The 22,814-nt window shown below is 40.5% G+C and overlaps 1 protein-coding gene across 2 annotated transcripts in view; it reads left to right on the top strand.

The window, feature by feature from the left end:
• LOC140729142 (1-phosphatidylinositol 4,5-bisphosphate phosphodiesterase gamma-1-like) overlaps positions 1-22,814 on the top strand; it is a 254,092-nt gene that overhangs the window by 169,015 nt on the left and 62,263 nt on the right. For both annotated transcript variants that reach the window (XM_073048590.1, XM_073048598.1), the window contains exons 10-16: positions 5,921-6,039; positions 7,183-7,268; positions 8,139-8,259; positions 9,486-9,654; positions 11,827-11,946; positions 12,946-13,053; positions 19,937-20,124. In XM_073048590.1, the coding sequence (XP_072904691.1) occupies positions 5,921-6,039; positions 7,183-7,268; positions 8,139-8,259; positions 9,486-9,654; positions 11,827-11,946; positions 12,946-13,053; positions 19,937-20,124 (911 nt within the window). The remainder of the gene's footprint in view (positions 1-5,920; positions 6,040-7,182; positions 7,269-8,138; positions 8,260-9,485; positions 9,655-11,826; positions 11,947-12,945; positions 13,054-19,936; positions 20,125-22,814) is intronic.

The following is a 22,814-nucleotide window of genomic DNA, read 5'->3' as shown; positions in this document are numbered from 1 at the left end:
TGAGGGAATGGGATGGGAAAACTGGCAGTTTTTCTCAATTCCTAACTGGTTAGAGGATTCATGGGAAACAGCTCTCATCTACTGGGAGTCAGTAGGCTAAGAAAAACACCACTTAATCTTTGAGAGTTGTGCTTTCAATGCTTGGAACACTTGATGAATGTTCGATGACACAGTGTCTCTTTATGCAAGAATTAAAGGAGCAAATTTTCATCAAAGAATCACAACAATGGACATTGTTTCATGCCAAAAGTGCACACTTCTTGCATCTGACGTTTCCTTTCACTTCAGAGGACCACTCATTTTATTTAAAATGCTTTTAGCATGAAGTACTCCATTTGATGTCATCTGAACAAGAAGGCATATATGCTTTGTGCTTCTCGACTAACCAAAGAAACATGCTGTCTTCTTAATTATGGCATTCACAACAAGAGATGCAGAACTCACCACAGAAATTTAAGTGATTCCTCTATATGTTCATGTAGCTTGAGCAATATTGTGAACTGAGTTTCATGAGCTGAAATTTACTGCCCTGACTCAGGGATGGATTCAACCCAATTTTGTAGATTGCACAAGATTTTCTTTTCTTCATCCTTTCTGAGTTATAAACAAGTCTGCTGGCAAGATGAAATAAATGGCAGTGAAATAATGTGCTATATCATTGGCATGTGAACTAATGCATCTGAAAAGTTTGAAGCCGCTGTATCGTTATATCATGTAAAGTTTGTTCAAGGTTAAGTGTCATTCAATTATACATGAACACCCATGAATACAACCAAAATAAACAATGTTACTGCAGGGCCTAAGTGCAAAACACAGTACCAACAGCGATACGCAGCACAAGGCACATGTAAAACAGGGGGCATATGTAAGATAGCGAGAATGTATAAGATTCCTGCAAAATATAGTGAGGCGAAAAAATATAGTTGAAGTCCGTGAGTCCACGAATGTTGCAGCAGTCTGCTTGTTTTCTGCCAAGTGAACACTGGGTGACAGCACCGACTCCAGCATGGACTCAGTGCCTCACCACCTCCGGCATTCCAGTGGAGCACCCAACTCTGATGCCTTGGCCTGAGCGGCTCCAAACATGCGACACCATGGCTTGAGGGCTAGTTCTTGCTATGGCCAAGGCCATGCAGTTCCCCTGCCGCCCACCCCCTCGTTTGCTAATAAAGCAATGAATTGGACTTTCACACCACCTACGTCCAATAGGGTCTTGCAGTCACAAGATGAGTGACTAAGATGATCACTCGCTGTTGGACTAAACACTTTGTTTGCACACCATCACCTCTCTGTCGCAATTGCAATGAGCAACTCGCTGATGGTGTAGACCCGCAGTACTTTAAGTTCTTAATGTCCAGCAGGGTTTTGCAATCACAAAAATAAGTTTAAAAAAAGACAGGAACACCTTTGGTTGACCCTGTAGAAGCTACATGTGAGCGGGCAAATATCTTACCAAAAGTAAATGAGGTAACCAATTCATATTAATCAATAATTACCTGAGTGACTATCCCCATGTATCCATTCTTATATTGACAACCTCCAGACAAGTTTCCTGAACACTCCTTCAAAATATTTCTAGTTAAGCACCTCATGGAATCCTGAACATACACCATCCTGTTGTAGAAGAAGACAACATGGTATTTAAATAAGGATTTTCCTGCTGATTCCAATTTATTTAGTTCTGTGTGTTTACAGATGATAGGTTTGCAAACAAACACTGTTGGTTTGAAGGATGGGTATACATCAGTTCACATTAGGAATTAAAAATATAAACATGTGGGGAGGTTTCTGTATTAAAAAAACAATAGTGAGAATTGTTTTCTATGTGGCTTAAGATGTTAGCGAAAACAACAATAATTTAGGGATTCTAATAGAATATCTAAAAATGCCATTACAATTTACGATTTAAAGTTAATTTTGGCATTGAGCAATTTGAATTTACAGTCAAGTGCTATTCGGCATTCACAGTTAATTATGCTACAATTTCTGCACCTTATTCTAAAAAATTGCTATCACTTTAACCATTTTTGGTAAAGATTTTGACCACTAAATGGTAGAACTCACTTCTGTAGCCTCATCAAAACATGCTATTTCCTTCTAAAATATTAGTGGACCAGTCGATGTTGAATGTTTTAATATCAGTAGCACACTTGCAGAAAATTGATATCAATTACGGTAGTCTGATACTGAATGAAATGATTAGAGACTAGAAACAAAATATCCAGATCCAAAATTTCCCTTCCAACTACCATACAAATTTCCAACCTATATATATTGTCTTCCTTAAGCAGAAGGTAACTTAATAATTTGTTTTAAAATCTCAATGGAAGGAGACCGTTGCTCTGTTTATTAAGTGCTGTTAGTATTTTGATATTTAGTTTATCTTGTTATTTTAATATGTAAGAAAACATCAGACCGTGACTCTAATACCACCTTATCTTAATCCCTAATGGCGTGTATTTTTTCAAGTTATTCTGAACTAAATTATTAAATTGCTGGGTGTTCTTTGTGGGTCGTGTAGGTTTACCCTGCATCTGTCAATTGAAGCCTGGCCCTGTCAGGAGCTTGGGCCACACATTTTAATGTAGCGTCTCAGAGCAGGTTCCCTCTCATGAGCTCTATGATATGTATCATCATGTACCATTTTTATATACACACACACACCTTATTGAATTTTTTGAAGAGGTTAGTAGGAAAGTTGACGAGGGTAAAGCAGTGGATGTTGTCTATATGGACTTCAGTAAGGCCTTTGACAAGGTTCCGCACGGAAGGTTAGTTAGGAAGGTTCAAACGTTAGGTATTAATATTGAAGTAGTAAAATGGATTCAACAGTGGCTGGATGGGAGATGCCAGAGAGTAGTGGTGTTTGTCAGATTGGAGAACAGTGCCTAGTGGTGTGCCTCAGGGATCTGTGCTGGGTCCAATGTTGTTTGTCATATACATTAATGATCTGGATGATGGGGTGATAAATTGGATTAGTAAGTATGCAGGTGAGACTAAGATAGGTGGCATTGTGGATAATGAAATAGGTTTTCAAAGCTTGCAGAGAGATTTAGGCCAGTTAGAAGAGTGGGCTGAAAGATGGCAGATGGAGTTTAATGCTGATAAGTGTGAGGTGCTACATTTTGGTAGGACTAATCAAAATAGGACATACATGGTAAATGGTAGGGCATTGAGGAATGCAGTAGAACAGAGTGATCTAGGAATAATGGTGCATAGTTCCCTGAAGGTGGAATCTCATGTGGATAGGGTGGTGAAGAAAGGTTTTGGTATGCTGGCCTTTATAAATCAGAGTATTGAGTTTAGGAGTTGGGATGTAATGTTAAAATTGTACAAAGCATTGGTGAGGCCAAATTTGGAGTATTGTGTACAGTTCTGGTCACCGAATTATAGGAAAGATGTCAACAAAATAGAGAGAGTACAGAGGAGATTTATTAGAATGTTACCTGGGTTTCAGCACCTAAGTTACAGAGAAAGGTTGAGCAAGTTAGGTCTTTATTCTTTGGAGCATAGAAGATTGAGGGGGTACTTGATAGAGGTATTTAAAATTATGAGGGGGATAGACAGAGTTGTTGTGGATAGGCTTTTTCCATTGAGAGTAGGGGAGATTCAAACAAGAGGACATGAGTTGAGAGTTAAGGGGCAAAAGTTTATGGGTAACACGAGGAGGAACTTCTTTACTTAAAGAGTGGTAACTGTGTGGAACGAGCTTCCAGTAGAAGTGGTAGAGGCAGGTTCGATTTTGTCATTTAAAAATAATTGGATAGGTATATGGACAGGAAATGAATGGAGGGTTATGGACTGAGTGCAGGTAGGTGGGACTAGGTGAGAGTAAGTGTTCGGCATGGAGTAGAAGGGCCGAGATGGCCTGTTTCCGTGCTGTAATGGTTATATGGTTATATACCATAGTTTAGAGTTGGATAACTGAGGTTATTGTTGAATCCAATCATATTTCAAGTGATATTCCATCTAAGAAGTTCCAACTCATCGGTACAAATTCAACAAACAATTGCAGTCATAAGTGCTGACCAACAAAGCACTGTAGATGCTGGACATTTAAAATAAAAATGGAAAATGCTGAAAATTCACAGCAGTTCAGCCAGCAACTGTGTAGAGAGTAACAGAGGTAACATTTAATTCAGTGGCTGTTCATCAGTAATGTCATTGAGAGCTCTCCTGAAGGCTCAAGGACCTGAAAAGTTACACACTCAAAATGCTGGAGGAACTCAGCAGGCCAAGCAGCATCTATGGAAAAGAGTATAGTCAACGTCACAGGCCAAGACCCTTCAGCAGGACTGGAGAAAAAAGATGAGGTGGGGGGAGGGGAGGGAGAAACACAAGGTGATGGGTGAAACCGGGAGGAGGGGAGGGGTGAATTAAAGAGTTGGGAAGTTGATTGGTGAAAGAGATACAGGGCTGGAGAAGGGAGGATCTAATAGGAGGGGACAAAAGGCCATGGAAGAAAGAAAAAAGAGAGAGGAACACCAGAGAGAGGCAAATGGGAATGGGTAGTAGAGGAAGGGGGGGGGGGAATTACCAGAAGTTTGAGAAATTGATCTTCATGCCATCGTGTTGGAGGCTACACAGATGGAATATAGGGTGTTGCTCCTCCAAACTGAGTGTGGTGCCATCGCGACAGTAGAGGAGGCTATGGATGGACATGTTGGAATGGGAATGGGAAGTGGAATTAAAATGGACGGCCACTGGGAGATCCTGCTTTTTCTGGTGGATGGAGCCTAGGTGCTCAGTGACACAGTCTCCCAATCTATGTCGGGTCTACAGGAGGCTACACCAAGAGCATTGGATATAATAGGTGACCCCAACAGGGATGAATGGACAAGGAAGTCACTTAGGGAGCAATCCCTGTGGAAAGCAGAAAGTGGGGGAAAGGGAAAGGTGTGATCGCTCCCTACGTGACTTCATTATCCATTCATTCCTCCCCACTGATCTCCATCCTGGCACTTATCTTTGCAAGCGAAACAAATGCCACACCTGCCTCTACACCTCCTCTCTCACTACTATTCAGGGCCCCAAACAGTCCTTCCAGGTGAGGTGACACTTCACCTGTGAGTCTTTTGGGGCCATCTACTGTATCTGGTGCACCCAGTATGGCCTCTTGTATATCGGTGAGGCCCGACGTAGATTGGGAGACCGCTTCGCTGAGCACCTGCGCTCCTCCACAAGAGGGATCTCCCAGTAGCCACCCATTTTAATTCCACTTCAATTCCACTTCCCATTCCCATTCCTTCTCTTTGGTGCTCCTCCCCCCTTTTTCTTTCTTCCATGGCCTTCTGTCCTCTCCTATTAGATCCCCCCTTCTCCAGCCCTGTATCTTTTTTACCAATCAACTTCCCAACTCTTTACCCCTTCTGCACTTCTAGTTTTACCTATCTGCTTGTATTTCCCCCATCCTCTTCCCACACCCTTTTACTCTGACTCCTCATCTTTCTTCTCCAGTCCTGCTGAAGGGTCTAGGCCTGAAATGTCTACTGCACTCTTTTCCATAGATGCTGCCTTACCTACTGAGTTCCTCCAGCATTTTGTATATGTTACTTGGATTTCCAGCATCTGCACATTTTCCCTTGTTTGTTACCTGAAAGATTAATTATTTCTCTCTCCATAGAAACAGCCAGAACATCAATTTTTCCAGCCTCCTGTGGTAAAATCAAGCAGTTACACGCCATTTCCTCATCTAACTCATTCTCCTTGGGGAATTCACGCCTCTAGTGTTATCTAAATCCTTCAGTCTTCTCCTCCCTCCTGTAATACAGAAGTTTTGAATTGTCTTCTTCCATCTCTAACCATTGCACAAAGGACTTGACTTTTAGTGAAAAAAGAATAAGCTTTTAAGATGGGTAAAGCATGAAAACTGCTATTGTTCCTATATAGAATGATGGTATATTTTTCTTTCGTCTTTTAGTTCTTGGCATATCTGTTCTCTAAAGAGAACATGATCTTGGACTCCAGGTTTGAACGAGTGGCTCCTGAGGAAATGAACCACCCTCTTTCTAACTACTGGATCTCCTCCTCGCACAACACGTTAAGTAACGCTCTATATTTTTAAAATACCATTGATGAAACCTGATGTTTCCCACCTGTCCTTTAGCTTGAAGTGTGATGTGATGTCAGATTTGACAAACTAGCCTCTGGGAGCCGAATCCTGAGATTATAAATTGGGTGCAGAAAAGCAATTTAGTCAGAGAAGAGGAAGTATACACAAGGTGTGCTCATAAGTTCACGGTACAGTCTGGCCCAGTTCAGACTGAATTTTCCTTTCTCTGTGTACTGAGTCAGCCCATATGAACAACCATCCACAGAAGGTCTGGAGACTTCACTATTTGCCGTTACTATTCAATATTCATTTGGTTGAGACGTGGAGGTGGGTGGAAGTTTTGGATGTGAGGTTACCCTGAGGATCCTGCCAGGATCATTCTTGCCACAGCATTTGTAAGAACCTGTGCAAGTTGGTCCATCTGATTTCTATCTTTTTAGAATGGAAGGTCCCAATGGGCTCATGGTCGAAACTAACGTGTCAGTGTGTGGAATCAGAGCTATGGGTCTCATCAGTGAACAAGCAGGACTTTGAGAAACTGTTTGGTGATGTGGGTTGATCTTATTGATGCTATAAAACTTAATATGGGAAACCACTGGTGGGAGTGCGGATAGTGGAAGAAAAGGAACAAACAATTGTGGACCTTTATAAATGTTAGAGCATTGAATGTAAGAAAGAAAGAAATGCTGAATTGATCCAACACATTTCATTACCTCGAGACATCCCTCTATGCTAATGGAGGGAGGTTTAATTATCACTTGCCTCACACCAGGTGTTTAAGCAGCTGTGATGTTTGGGATTAACAGCAAAATTAAAAAGAAATTGCATCTAAAATCTGCCACACTTCCCCTCTTTACTGTGATCTCTTGGTAGCCACCAATCATTCCCTAATCTCTTCTACTTCTGTTTCATTCTCATCCTGTTCCTCTATTTCTTAGTAAACAAATGGTCCATGCCTGTTTTCTCCAGCAGCCTGGAGAGTTATGCTTTAAGGAAATGATAAAGATATTCAATGGTAAATTCTTTCAATATTGTACATTTCCCTGGATTTCACTAACGCTCCTGTCTGTAATCATTTCAGTTAAGAGTAACATTGAAAGAATGGCTGAATTGCTCTTCATCTCTTCCAGGTATTTGACCGGAGACCAGTTTTCCAGTGAGTCGTCATTAGAAGCCTATGCCCGATGTTTGAGGATGGGATGCCGCTGTATAGAACGTAAATCTTCTCTCCTTTATCAATGTAGCTTTTAGATTTTCATCTTCCTTTGATGCCTACTCCAGTGGTGATGTGTTTCCTCTAAACTTCGGCTTGAACAGTGAATTTCTATGACAGTCAGTAAGGCTAGGACCAAGCTTGTTTGTGATTAGATCATTAGCTTAGCCTCTCTGCTCTCACCTATATACTCTGTGAGTTGTCTTCCGCCTAGACTGCTTTGTAGTGTTCAGAAGTACAAATGCTGGTGGATTTTCCACCACTTACCTTAGAGTGATGACAAATGCAAATGAAATATATGTTCTGTCTTGAGTTATTCAGCAATAAGTGACCTTGAAACATTGTCCTTACTTTATCTTCGCTTTTTACATGTTTTCTGTATAAATATTGTTGGCAGGAAGTAAACAAAATAATATCATTTGTGGAAAATAAGATCTGGCTCAGGGTACTTATAGTTTTTAAAATTAAAGAGTGTCCTTTATTTCTGGATGGTGATGGAAGAAATTTAACAAAAGGGGTGAATCTTGCAACGTTTACTTGTCAATGCTAACTTATGACTAGAAATTATGCACTTAATTTGTGACAATGAAAGAAAGCTATGAATTGGTGATAGAAAAAGTGATGAGAAAACAAGATCCCAATTAAATTACATTTTATTATAGTTCAAGCCTATCATCAGTTGTTAATTTATATGTAGGTGCCCTTTTAACACTCTCTGCTTCTTCATGACATCTCCAGTTTACTGAGATTGAGATTGTTTTACCAGAAGATAAAATGCACCCTCTTGTGGAGATTCTGAAAAGCTCACTCACTAAGATTGAAGGTCTATTGAAATAAATCTATGTTGTTACTAATTGATTATCTGCTTTGCAGTGGACTGCTGGGACGGCCCAGATGACCTGCCAATTATTTATCATGGGCACACACTTACCTCCAAAATCAAATTCTTGGATGTGCTTTATACAATAAAGGAGCATGCCTTCGTTACCTCAGAGTAAGTTACTACAACGCGTTAGACAGTCATCCTGTATAAGATTGCAAACAAGTGGTTCAATTATTCAGTTTCTCTAAGTAATTCTTCTTTATAAATTGCATCAAGATCTTCAATTTCCTTTAGACCAAAATGTCCATGCTTGTTCTATCCTTCCCAAATTGTTCTGTCTCCATTTCCCCTTTCTCTTTAGGAGTTCAGACAGCACCGAGACCACTTTACCCATTATTCCCATTTTATTTCTGTTCAATCCTTTCACAGTCCTGTTCACACATCCTTTTTATCCTCCACCGTCTTAGGGTTCTCAACCCTCCAAACTTGGTCCTCTCTTTTCCTGATCTCAATACCATTTACAGGTAGTATTATTTGTAGATATTTTCGCAAATCTGTTTTTTTCCTTCCCTGCTGTTAACCTTAATTCTTAAATCCCCGATCACTTTTCTGTCAAGTTAAAAATGATAGCCTCTGATTATTTTTTATCTTGCACCCCTTTCATCACCCTGGATTATTTTATATTTCCACGTCTATTCCATGGACTGGAATACTTGAAGTAAACCCTCAATTTCCTCTCTCACCTCACTGAAAATCATCCTCTTTGATTTGCATTTGGATATCACTTCAGATATTGCTAGTGTTTGGGTTTCAGAAGCAATTTTAATTCCCAGAATGTCTGTGGTCTGGGGTCTCAAGGATTCTTATCTCAAGGATAAAAACAAAGGGCTGATGCAAGTTTCATTCCCAATTGAAAGGAGTGAGACCTTTCAGCAGGTGGTAAACTAAGCTTATTTATTTGCTCAACCTAAAAAAAAGCTCAAAATTAATGCAATCCATATCATTAATATAATTTTCATTTATATGGTGTATTCACATCTTCATGTCTATCCAAGTTCCAAGTCAGTCAAGTCAAAGTAAAGATTCTTATGTCAGCACACAGACAAAAACTGTTGCAAATTGTACAGCTAGTTACATGTGGAAAGAGCAATGAATAATCAGTTAATCTATATTTGGTTGAGTGATAACTCAATGCCAGATTACTGGCAGAACACTATTCTTTCGCAGCTTCAACACATCTGGTCCTCTAGAGTAGGAATCTTTCAATAGTCAAGTGTTTGCAAACAAGTGTCTTTTTGATAATACCTTTTTTGGTAATTAATTTTTATTTTCTGAAATGAGAATGATGCGTCCAATCTGAACCAAAACTATATTAGTTGCCATGTGCATACTTCCAGGTATCCCATAATCCTCTCCATTGAAGACCATTGCAGTGTTGTGCAGCAGCGAAATATGGCATCTTATTTCAAGAAGGTTTTTGGGGACATGTTGTTGACCAAACCTGTGGACATCAACGCAGATGAACTTCCATCACCCAATCAGCTGAAGAAGAAAATCCTGATAAAGGTAGTTGAAATAATTGCATGGTGGCAGAAATACTGTGTGACTTAATCTGTCTGTAATGTTGAATTTGAGTTGCATTACATTCTTTAACAGGACTGCTGGGACTTCTTGTGCCAGCTTTAAACATAGAGGAGTTCAGCAGAAGAACAGGCCCTTCAGTCCATAATGTGCTGAACTAAATAAATCAGTAATCAATTTCCCAACTAAACTAAGCCCTTCTGCCTACACAGTGTGCATACCCTTCCATTTCCTGTGGATTCATGTGTCTAAGAGACTCTTGAAAGTTTCTACCATATTTGCCTCTACCACCACCCCAGACAGTCCATTGCCTGCATCCACAACTCTCTGTGTAAAAAAAAATCTCCTTTGAAGTTTCCCTGCTCACCTTATATACATGCCTTCTGGTATTTGATATTTCAATCCCAGGAAAAAGATACTGGCAGCCTTCTCTATTTATGCCACTTATAATCTTATAAAATTATCAGATTTCCCCTCAGCCTCTGTCGTTACAGAGAAAACAACCCAAAGTTGCCCATTCTCTCTTTATAGCACATGCCATTTAATCATAGTGAACCTCTTCTGCACCCTCCCAAAACCTTGACGTTCTACAAGGGGGCAACCAGAACTGAATGCTGTACTCCGAACACGGCTTATTGGGGATAGTTAACATTGCTTTGTGCGGGGAATGCCAAATCTTATAAACGTGGTTGAATATTTTGAGGATTTTGAGGAAGATGATTCAGTTAGGGTCAAACAGCAGATGTGGTATACGTGGGCTTTAGTAAAGCATTCAACAAAGTTCCTCATGGTAGGCAGATTCAAAATGTTGTAGCACCTGGGATCTATGGAGACTTGGCAGATGGGGTTCAAAATTGGCTTGGCCAAAGAAGGCACAGAGTGATGTTGGAGGGCTGTGACCAGTGGTGTTCCATAGGGACCAGAGCTGGGCTCCCTATTAAATGATTAGGATGAAAATGTAGATAGGTTGATCAGTAACTTTGAAGACAACACAAAAATTGTTGGTGTGGATATGGAGGAAGGCTGTCAAAGGATATAGCAGAATATAGATCAGTAAAATATGAGAAATGAAAGATGCAGTTTAATCCAGAGGTATTGTATGAGTTGCACTTTGGGATATCAATGTAATTTGAAGCTATACAGTAAAAGGCAGGGCACTTAGGAGAATTGATGTACAGAAAGATCTTGGGGTGCAAGTCCATTACTCATTGAAAATGCCAACATAAGTAAATGGTCGGAAAGATGCTGCATTGAACTCAAGTTTGTTAATCACCTCTGGACACTATTTTGGTAACATTAACAATATACTAACAGCAGCAATATGTAAAGGAACTTAGCATAGCTAAATGTGAAATCACCCACCTTGGAACTCAAAGAAATAGAACAGAAGAGTTTCTAAATGGTGATAGTCAAGAAACAATGAAAATCTGAAGAGTTAGTGAACCACATGGGCTAATCTTCATCTTCATGTTAAGAGTATTCAGCAAGGCTCATAGAATTATGGCTGTGTATCTAACGGATTTGGGTATGAATGCGTGGAAGAATGCTACATCTATACTAATCCCTGTTACATAACAGCAAGGGTAATGTGAATGGCATCACACCCTGGGGTGGTCTTATTGACCCAGTGATACCTGGGTTCCAGGGGTTAAATTACAAAGAGATTCCACCTAGCAGGGGGTCTATTGCCTGGAATTTGGTTAAGGGACAATAGACTCAAAGTTTTCAAGGTATTAAGAGGAATTATTATCATGGATGGAAAGAAGGTATTTCAACTGGTAGTACAGAGGTAGAATACAGACAATAAAAAATAGCACCAAGCTTTACAGAAGTTGAGAAAGAACACCTTGTCATGTAAAACTTGATAGTTGTTTGATGTGTTGAGATCGAAGATTTTTTTTCAATGAAATTTAGTTGTGGGTCAGCCACAATCTCTTTAAGTAATGGTTCAGGCTGACAGGAGCAAATGGCCTATTCCTTTTCCTTTGATCTAATTCAGAACGACAGCTTCTTAATTTTCTTTAGCTTGTTAGATTGGTGAATCAAAAAATATCATTTGTTGAAGATGCGGCAGTCTTTTGTGTGCTTTAAGTTTACCCAGTTGGCTTTCAGTCTTACATAATAATATTCATTTTTTTCTTTACTTCTGACATAAAGCACAAGAAGCTGGTGGAAGGTAACCTATACGAAGAGGTTTCATCAACCAGCTATTCAGAAAATGACATCAGCAACTCCATTAAAAATGGAATCCTGTATTTGGAGGATCCCATTGATCATGTAAGTACAACCCACATTTACCAGCACCACCACCTTTTCTTTGCTGGTATTAATCTATTATTCTTTTGTTCCATTCCTAAGAACTTGCATTTGTTTGAGAGAATTAGCTTATGGTTTGTTGTGCAAGCACAGAGAATAATACAGGAAATGTTGAATCTTGAAGATTGTAGAAGCAAGTTAAGATGAGGAGAGCGAATTGAAATGATGATTTAGTGCAGTGTTACAAGTCTTCATTTCACTATCATTAGAATATGGGAAAGCATTAACGTGCACAGAATCAGAGTTTAGAGGAAAAAGGTTTAACAGAAAAAAATTCTCATTGCAAAAGAGAAAAGGGCTGGATTTGAAAGATGGGCAATTTTTTCTTCTATCCTATTCATATTTTATCACTGGGCAGATTCAGAATATCTGTGGTATTCCTGTCAGGATCACAATATATTAAGCAATTGAAAAGCATGTTCAATCACTTTCCCAGCACTGTTAAAGACATTAGTTCCCATACTCAGAAGAACCTGACAGAGTGCATGGGATAAGTATCATGCACATATTTCTGCATCAGTAATTTGTGCTCATAATTTCAATAAACACCTGCACTGACTCACTGAAAAGAAGCAAAAAAACAGTCCACAGTGCAATTTGTTAGAAGGTAATTATTCTCAAGAGCTCTCTAGTAACTACTAGAAATGTAGTTGTGGCTGATAAAGTCACATAGTGGGGCAAATAATGTCAGTATGGACCCTAGACACAAAAACAGAGAGCGAAATTAGCTTTATTTGTCACATGTACATTGAAAAATGCAATGAAAGGTGTCATTTTGCATCAAATCAAATCAGTGAGGATTGTGCTGGCAGCCTGCAAGCATTACCATGCTTCTAGCACCAACAGAGTATGCCCACAACTCACTAACCCTAATCGTATGTCTTTAAGAATATGGGAGGAAACTGGAGCACACAGAATCAGAATTGTAATCTTACAAAGACTTGTGTTCATTCTTTGCAGAATTGGAGTCCTCATTACTTTGTCCTGACTAGTAATAAGATCTATTACTCTGAGGAAACATCCAGGTATCAGAACAATGAGGATGAGGAGGAAGAAGAACAGAAAGAGGTTTGCAAGCAGTTTTTATTGGTTCCTTACTTTGAGGGCACCAACCTACTCTGAAGTGCAGATGCACTGTCAACAACAGGCTGTCTTTGTGTGGTGATACTTGAGCTTGAGAGATGAAGTTAATTGTGCCATTTCTGTCATCAGAGATCCACGCAAAACAGCCTGTCAGTGGTATTCAGTTTTGCTAATGCCAAATTTATCCTCTCACATACACATATTGAAGTAACTAAAGTATCCTTTGTCTGAAAACAGGCCAGTGACTAGTGGTGTACTGTAAGTGGTGTACTAGTGGTGTACGTTAGGAACATAGAAACATAGAAAACCTACAGCACAATACAGGCCCTTTGGCCCACAAAGTTGTGACGAACATGTCCCTACCTTAGAAATTACTAGGCTTACCTATAGCTCTCTATTTTACTAAGCTCCATGTACCTATCCAAAAGTATCTTAAAAGACCCTATCGTATCCGCCTCCACCACCATTGCCAACAGCCCATTCCACGCACTCACCACTATCTGAGTAAAAAACTTACCCCTGACATTTCCCCTGTTCCTACTCCCCAGCACCTTAAACCTGTGTCCTCTTGTAGCAACCATTTCAGCCCTGGGGAAATGTCTCTGACTATCCACATGATCAATGCTTCTCATCATCTTATACACCTCTATCAGGTCACCTCTCATCTTCTGTCACTCCAAGGAGAAAAGGCCGAGTTCACTCAACCTATTCTCATAAGGCATGCTCCCCAATCCAGGTAACATCCTTGTAAATCTCCTCTGCACCCTTTCTATGGCTTCCACATTCTTCCTGTAGTGCGGTGACCAGAACTGAGCACAGTACTCCAAGTGGGGTCTGACCAGGGTCCTACATGGCTGCAACATTACCTCTCGGCTCCTAAATTCAATTCCATGATTGGTGAAGGCCAATACACCGTACGCCTTCTTAACCACAGAGTCAACCTATGGACTTGGACCCCAAGATCCCTCTGATCCTCCACACTGCCAAGAGTCTTACCATTAATACTATATTCAGCCATCATATTTGACCTACCAAAATGAACCACTTCACACTTATCTGGGTTGAACTCCATCTGCCACTTCTCAGCCCAGTTTTGCATCCTATCAATGTCCCGCTGTAACCTCTGACAGCCCTCCACACTATCCACAACACCTCCAACCTTTGTGTCATCAGCAAACTTACTAACCCATCCCTCTACTTCCTCATCCAGGTCATTTATAAAAGTCACAAAGAGTAAGAGTCCCAGAACAGATCCCTGAGGCACACCACTGGTCGCCAGCCTCCATGCAGAATATGACCTGTCTACAACCACTCTTTGCCTTCTGTGGGCAAGCCAGTTCTGGATCCACAAAGCAATGTCCCCTTGGATCCCATGCCTCCTTATTTTCTCAATAAGCCTTGCATGGGGTACATTATCAAATGCCTTGCTGAAATCCATATACATTACATCTACTCTTCTTCCTTCATCAATGTGTTTAGTCACATCTTCATAAAGTTCAATCAGGCTCGTAAGGCACGACCTGTCCTTGACAAAGCCATGCTGACTATTCCTAATCGTATTATACATCTGCAAATGTTCATAAATCCTGCCTCTCAGAACCTTCTCCATCAACTTACCAACCACTGAGGTAAGACTCACTGGTCTGTAATTTCCTGGGCTATCTCTACTCCCTTTCTTGAATAAAGGAACAACTTCCGCAGCCCTCGAATCCTCCGGAATCTCTCCCGTCCTCATTGATGATGCAAAGATCATCGCCAGAGGCTCAGCAATCTCCTCCCTCGCCTCCCACAGTAGCATGGGGTACATCTCATCTGGTCCTAGCGACTTAACCAACTTGATGCTTTCCAAAAGCTCCAGCACATCCTCTTTCTTAATATCTACATGCTCAAGCTTTTCAGTCTGCTGCAAGTCATCACTACAATCACTAAGATCCTTTTCCATAGTGAATACTGAAGTAAAGTATTCATTCTTCTGTTATTTCCTCTGGTTCCATACACACTTTCCCACTGTCAAACTTGATTGGTCCTATTTTTTCACATCTTATCCTCCTGCTCTTCACATAATCCTGCCCGCCAAGGCCTTTTCATGGCCCCTTCTGGCTCTCCTAATTTCCTTCTTAAGCTCCTTCCTATTAGCCTTATAATCTCTAGATCTCTAACATTGCCTAGCTCTCTGAACCTTTTGTAAGCTTTTCTTTTCTTCTTGACTAGATTTATTACAGCCTTCGTACACCACAGTTCCTGTACCCTACTATAACTTCCCTTGTTAAACATGATTCATATAACTGATTTAGGCATGAATGGACAATGGTTGATTAGTAGATTTGCAGATTAGGAGGCGTTGTGAATAGTGAAAATAGTTATCATGGTTAACAGAGGACCTTGATCAGTTCAGGAAGTGAGGTAAGGAGTGGCAAGTGGATCTCAATACAGAAAAATGTGAGGAGATGAATTTTGGAAAGTCAAACCAGTGTAAGACTTATACAATAAATGGTAGGGCACTAGGGATTGTATTAGAACAAAGGGACAATTGACTACAGGTGTTTAACTCATTAAAAGCAGCATCACAGGTGGACAGGTTGGTGAAAAAGGCTTTTTGCACATTGGCCTTCATCAGTCAGGGCACTGAGCACAGGAGTGGAGACAGTTGTGTTGCAATGGTATACATCACTGGTGAGGCTGCAATAGGAGTTCAGTGTACAGCTTCGTTTGCCACTTTATCATATCACACACATCAGGTGAACTGCATCACGATACTTTAAAAAGTAAAATTAATTTACTTAGACTGTTGTTGGGAATTCGCTGTGCATATTTGCTGCAGTAGAATTATCGGGCACTATTGCAATTTAAGAATGTCCCATGGATACCATTAGGCTAAAGAATAAAACCCAACTGTTCATTTCATGATATGAGCTGCAGGCTTTTTCTTATGATTATTATCTCCACTTTTAATCGAGATACATCATTTTTGAGTAGTTGGCTGGTACGTTAGGGAATAGAAAAATACTACATAATGATTGTGGTTCTGGACCAGTTCATTAATCTATTTGGTAGCTTTAGCTTAACCAACAGCCTTATAAAGTGCTTCTGATAAGCTTTCCAAAAGCCAAGAAAAATATGTGATATAACTAGTACATCAAATTCTGTGACAACATTTACTGTTTGATCCCTGGCTCAATATAATTAGTACCATGGAATTAGATATACAGTGGCATGCAAAAGTTTGGGCACCCCTGGTCAAAATTTATGTTACTGTGACAGCTAAGCGAGATGACCTGATTTCCAAAAGGCATAAAGATAAAGATGACACATTTCTGTAATATTTTAAGCAAGATTACTTTTTTATTTCCATTTTTTTACAGTTTCAAAATAACAAAAAAGGAAAAGGGCCCGAAGCAAAAGTTTGGGTACCCTGCATGGTCAGTACTTAGTAACATCCCCTTTGGCAAGTATCACAGCTTGTAAATGCTTTCTGTAGTCAGCTAAAAACCTTTCAATTTTTGTTTGGGGGGGGATTTTCACCCATTTTTCCTTGCAAAAGGCTTCTAGTTCTGTGAGATTCTTGGGCTGTCTTGCATGCATTGCTCTTTTGAGGTCTATCCACAGATTTTCAATTATGTTTAGGTCGGGGTTTGTGAGGGCCATGGCAAAACCTTCAGCTTTTGAGGTAGTCCATTGTGGATTTTGAGGTGTGTTCAGAATTATTATCCTGCTGTAGAAGCCATCCTCTTTTCACCTTCAGCTTTTTTTGTTAAAACAGACAGTGTGACATTTACTTCCAGAATTTGCTGGTATTTAATTGAATTCATTCTTCCCTCTACCAGTGAAATGTTCTTCGTGCCACTAGCTGCAACTCAAGCCCAAAGCATGATCGATCCACCCCCGTGTTTAACAGTTGGAGAGGTGTTCTTTTCATGAAATTCTGCACCTTTTTTCTCCAAACATACTTTTGCTCATTGCGGCCAAAAAGTTCTATTTTAATTTCATCAGTCCACAGGACTTGTTTCCAAAATGCATCATAGAACCATAGACCATTACAGCACAGAAACAGGGTTTTTGGCCCTTCTTGGCTGTGTCAAACCATTTTTCTGCCTAGTCCCACTGACCTGCACCTGGGCCATATCCCTCCAAACCCCTCTCATTCATATACCTGTCCAAGTTTTTCTTAAATATCAGAAGTGAGCCCGCATTCACCATCTGGCAGCTCATTCCACACTCCCACCACTCTCTGTGTGAAGAAGCCCCCCCCCCCCAATGTTCCCTTTAAACTTTTTCCCCTTCACCCTTAACCCATGACCTCGGGTATTTTTCTCCCCTAGCCTCAGTGGAAAAAGCCTGCTTGCATTCATTCTATCTATACCCATCATAATTTTATACACCTCTATCAAATCACCCCTCATTCTCCTACGCTCCAGGGAATAAAGTCCTAACCTATTCAACCTTTCTCTGTAACTCAGTTTCTCAAGTCCCAGCAACATCCTTGTAAACCTTCTCTCCACTCTTTCAACCTTATTAATATCCTTCCTGTAATTCGGTGACCAAAACTGCACAGAATACTCCAAATTTGGTCTCACCAATGCCTTATACAACCTCACCATTACATTCCAACACTTATACTCCATACTTTGATTTATAAAGGCCAATGTACCAAAAGCTCTCTTTACAACCCTATCTACTTGTGAAGCCACTTTTAGGGAATTATGTATCCGTACTCCCAGATCCCTCTGTTCTACTGCACTCCTCAGTGTCCTACCATTTACCTTGTATGTTCTACCTTGGTTTGACCTTCCGAAGTGCAATACCTCACACTTGTCCGCATTAAAGTCCATCTGCCATTTTTCAGCCCATTCCTCCAACTGGTCCAAATCCCTCTGCAAGCTTTGAAAACCTTCCTCACTGTCCACTACACCTCCAATCTTTGTATCATCAGCAAATTTGCTGATCCAATTTGCCACATTATCATCCAGATCATTGATATAGATGACAAATAACAATGGACCCAGCTCTGATCGCTGTGGCACACCACTAGTCACAGGCCTCCACTCAGAGTAGCAATCCTCCACTACCCCTCTCTGGCTTCTTCCATTGAGCCAATGTCTAATCCAATTTACTACCACTCCATGTATACCTAGTGACTGAATCTTCCTAACTAACCTCCCATGCGGGACCTTGTCAAAGGCCTTACTGAAGTCCATGTATACAACATGCACTGCCTTCCCTTCATCCACTTTCCTGGTAACTTCCTCGAAAAACTCTAATAGACTGGTTAAACATGACCTACCACGCACAAAACCATACTGACTTTTTCTAATAAGTCCCTATCTATCCAAATACTTGTAGATCCTATCTCTTAGTATTCCTTCCAATAATTTACCTACTACCGATGTCAAACTTACCGGCCTATAATTTCACAGCTTACTTTTTGAGCCTTTTTTAAACAATGGAACTACATGAGCTATCCTCCAATCCTCCGGCACCTGACCCATGGATATCGACATTTTAAATATTTCTGCCAGGGTCACTGCAGTCTCCTTCAAGGTCCAAGTGAATACCCTGTCAGGTCCTGGGGATTTACTTACTCTGATTTGCCTCAAGACATCAAGCACCTCCTCCTCTTTAATCAGTATTAAGTTCCATGACCTCCCTACTTGTTTGCCTTGTTTCCATGGACTCCATTCCAGTTTTGTTAGTACTTGTTTAGATGTTTATTCATGCTTGTTTAGATATTCCTTTGCAAACTTCTGATGCTGAATTTTGTGGTGAGGATGCAGGAAAGGTTTTATTCTGATGACTCTTCCATGAAGGTCATATTTGTGCAGGTATTGCTGTACAGTAGCACAGTGCACCACCACTGCAGAGTCTGCTAAATCTTCCTGAAGGTCTTTTGCAGTCAAACAGGGGTTTTGATTTGACTTTCTAGCAATCCCTCGAGCAGTTCTCTTGGAAAGTTTTCTTGGTCTTCCAGGCCTCAACTTGACCTCCACCGTTCCAATTAACTGACATTTCTTAATTACATTACAAACTGAGGAAATGGTTACCTGAAAACGCTTTACTATCTTCTTATAGTCTTCTCCTGCTTTGTGGGCATCATTTATTTTAATTTTCAGAGTGCTAGGCAGCTGCTTAGAGGAGCCCATGGCTGCTGATTGTTGGGACAAGGTTTGAGGTGTCAGGGTATTTATAAAGCTTTGAAATTTGCATCACCTGGCCTTTCCTTATGATGACTGTGAACAAGCCATAGCCCTAACAAGCTAATTAAGGTCTGAGACCTTGGTAAAAGTTATCTGAGAGCTCAAATCTCTTGGGGTGCCCAAACTTTTGCGTGGTGCTCCTTGCCTTTTTTTCACCCCAAAATTGTACAAAACAAAAATAATGCACTAATCTTGCTTAAAATGTTGAAAAGAATGTTTCATCTTTAACTTTATGACTTTTGGAGATCAGTTGATCTTCTACTCACTTAACTATTCACAGTGACAGAGATTTTGACCAGGGGTGCCCAGGCTTTTGCATGCCACTGTATGGATGGATTGAGACGTTTGTGAAATTTGGTAGTAAGCACAACAAATAATACTTGAGGCAGAAGTGCAAAGAGGTGCGATGGTCTTCCCAGTTAGAATTTTGTCTGTAGCAGCCCCATTAAAATATTATTAACTGATAAAATAATTAAGCCCAGCTTCTCCTCTTTTTCTGTTCTTTGTTGAAATTCACTGCATTGCTTTGGAAGAACATTATAGAGAACCACTCTCAAATAAGACAATTGTTATAGTTCTCCACCAAAAGGTAGCAAGAGCTCTGGCTAGCTGGCGATTTTAATATATTCAACACAGATATCAGGCGCTTACACATTTTGGTTTGTGGCTCTCATCAGGAATTCAACAACAATGATTTGCACTTCAGTGAAAAGTGGTTTCATGGAAAACTTGGTGGAGGGCGAGATGGTCGTCAGATAGCGGAGAAGCTTCTCCATGAGTACTGCACAGAGACTGGAGGAAAAGACGGCACCTTCCTTGTCCGGGAGAGTGAAACATTTGTGGGAGACTATACCCTGTCTTTCTGGTAGGTAGCAACTAGATACGTAGTTAAACAAATCTCAATATTAAACAGATGGGCTATTTAAAGGGATTTCTATATGGTGATTTAGAACCACTTTTATATCATTAAACAACAATCTAATCAACAGGCCACAGTAGAGAGTATCCTAACATGCTCTCAGAGAGCAAGGCTCGACAATGCGTAGTCAAAACTGCCCGATGCATGATTTTTACCTACCTACCTGCCATCAAGGACATATATATATACAGAATATAAAAAGGTGCCAGAAGAGGGCACCATCATGAAGCCCACACCCATCCTGCTCATGGACTGTTTGTTCCATTCCCATTAGGGAGGAGGCTAGCAGCATCCACACCAGGGTATCACTCAAAATACCATTACTTTTCCCAAGCAGTAAGGCTGATCAACATCTCTACTCATTAACCCAGCCCTCCACAACCCTCACCACCACTATTTTATCACTTCTTATCAGAGTCACCTCACATACAAACACTCCTGTGCTTAGGGTCGCTTTATGGACATAAAATCAACAATCAATCTCTGTATATAAGCTATATGTATATTTATTGTGCATTTTTTATTATTGTGTTCTTAATCTAATTGAGTTTTTATCTGGGCTGCATTGGATCCAGAATAACAATTAATGTGTTCTCCTCTACAGTTGTGTCTACTAGAAATGACATTAAATAGTCTTGAATCCTGAAAGGAATAATGTTTGGTTCATGCACTTCACCGTCAAAGAGTGTCGCTACACGTCTTACTAAACATTTCATTGTCAATGTCAATACTGACTAGAGGGAAAGGTAGCAAATAGAGCCAAAATGGGGAAAAATGGAAGAAATATGTGTTTCTACAGATACACAGGTTATCTGACCCCAGACGCACTGAGAAGCTGACAGCAGAAGTCACCGCGTGTTGGCTGGTTCATGTGCTGACTTGACTGCCAGCCTCAACGGCTCAGTTTCAAGAAAGTATCATGAGTATCGTAATAATTTACTGGACACACTTCATGTGCTTCCCTGGTGTCCCACCCACACTTACATACTTTATACTTGCCTTTACAGATCAGATATGTGGCCATGAGCATTTAGATGGGCCCAAGGTACACCTGTCTTTTTCTGGGATTAAGGAGCTATTTTTGTCTCAATCCTTTTGAGGCCCATTTCTTCAATTCATTTTCCTGTACATCAGTACCTGCATGCTTCCTAAATTCATACGTCATTACCGATCCTGCAATTTCCATACTGCTCTCACTTTCATGAATCGCCCCTCTCTGCCTTCCATTCCTTTTCTGGATATCTCCCTCTCTATCTCAGGAATGTGACTAAACAAATATCCCTTACAAAACCACAGCAATCTTGATTTTTGTAGAAGTGGTCCATAGCAGGAGTGATTGTTAAGTTTGCGGCCTAAGGAAGAAGGAGATGAGTTATACAGCCTTCATTAAGTGCATGTGCAATTCAACTCTTTGAGTGATTATGCAGAAAATTTGAAGTTAATAACTCCTTTCCTTCTATCAATGACTTGAGTTTCTTTGGTTTCTTGAGAAAATACCACTCTGGGTAAAGGACAAAAGCAGCAGTAAAACTCTTCAGATTGTCACATTTCTGAATCTTTGTACTATGATTAGTAATACCTGCATTTTATCATTCACAACCTTCATCGTATTGAATGAAATGAGTTTGTAGAATCTTAGAACTCCAGGTTGTAGTACTGTAGGAATTCAATACTGTATATGCAAATAAGTACAATTGTGATTTGGAAATGAGTCACAGACATGAACAGCCTGAAGGACCTCAGGGAGAGGTTCAAAAGTTCAAAAAAAGTGGCATTTCCCTAAATTAATTCCCACAAAATTTAATATACCCTGATTATTTGGAAACAAGCAAAGCTTCGCTGATTTGATCTCTTGCTAAGCAAGTGGCCTTTATTTTAATTTAGGAAAAGTACTTTCATTGTAAAATGACATCACTTCAATTTGATGCAATAATTCTAGACTGGCAGGCATCACTTTCAAGTACTGTATGTTCTTTCCATTCAATTACAGTGATTAGCAGCTACTTAACTGAGCAATAAGCTTTGTTATCAATGTGCTCTGGATTATTCAGGAGGGTGAAGCGGTGATAGATAGGACATAGGTAGTTACACTGAAGGTGCAGGACACTGGAAACTGGGTGACAGGAAGAGGAAAGGGGTTAAGGAGCCTGTGGCCATCCCCCTCAACAACAGATGTATAACTTTGGATACTTTTGGGGGGCGGGGGGGAATGACCTAACAGAGGAAAGTCACAGAGGTGTGGACTCTGGCACTGAGTCTGCCCCTGTGACTCAGACGGTAAGGGGGAAAAAGAGGCACACTGTGGTGATTGGGGATTAGTTAGTTAGGAGAACCAACAGGAGGTTCAATGGGCGAAAACGAGATTCCATGAGATGATATGCTGCCTCCTGGGTACCAGGGTCCAGGATATCTTGGATCGAGACTTCAGCATTCTGAAGTGAGAGGGTGAATAGCCAGAAGTCATGGTCCGTGTAGGTACCTATGACATGGGTAGAACAAGTGGCGAGCTTCTGGATAGGGAGTTCAGGGAGTTAGGTGCTAAGTTAAAGGGTTGTGATCTCAGGATTGCTACCCATGCCACATGCTAGTGAGGCTAGAACTAGAGGGAGATTATACAGTTTAATACATGGCTCAGG

Source organism: Hemitrygon akajei, chromosome 1 (assembly GCF_048418815.1).
Source record: "Hemitrygon akajei chromosome 1, sHemAka1.3, whole genome shotgun sequence".
Classification (NCBI taxonomy): domain Eukaryota; kingdom Metazoa; phylum Chordata; class Chondrichthyes; order Myliobatiformes; family Dasyatidae; genus Hemitrygon; species Hemitrygon akajei.
This window is presented reverse-complemented; position numbering and strand designations above follow the sequence as displayed.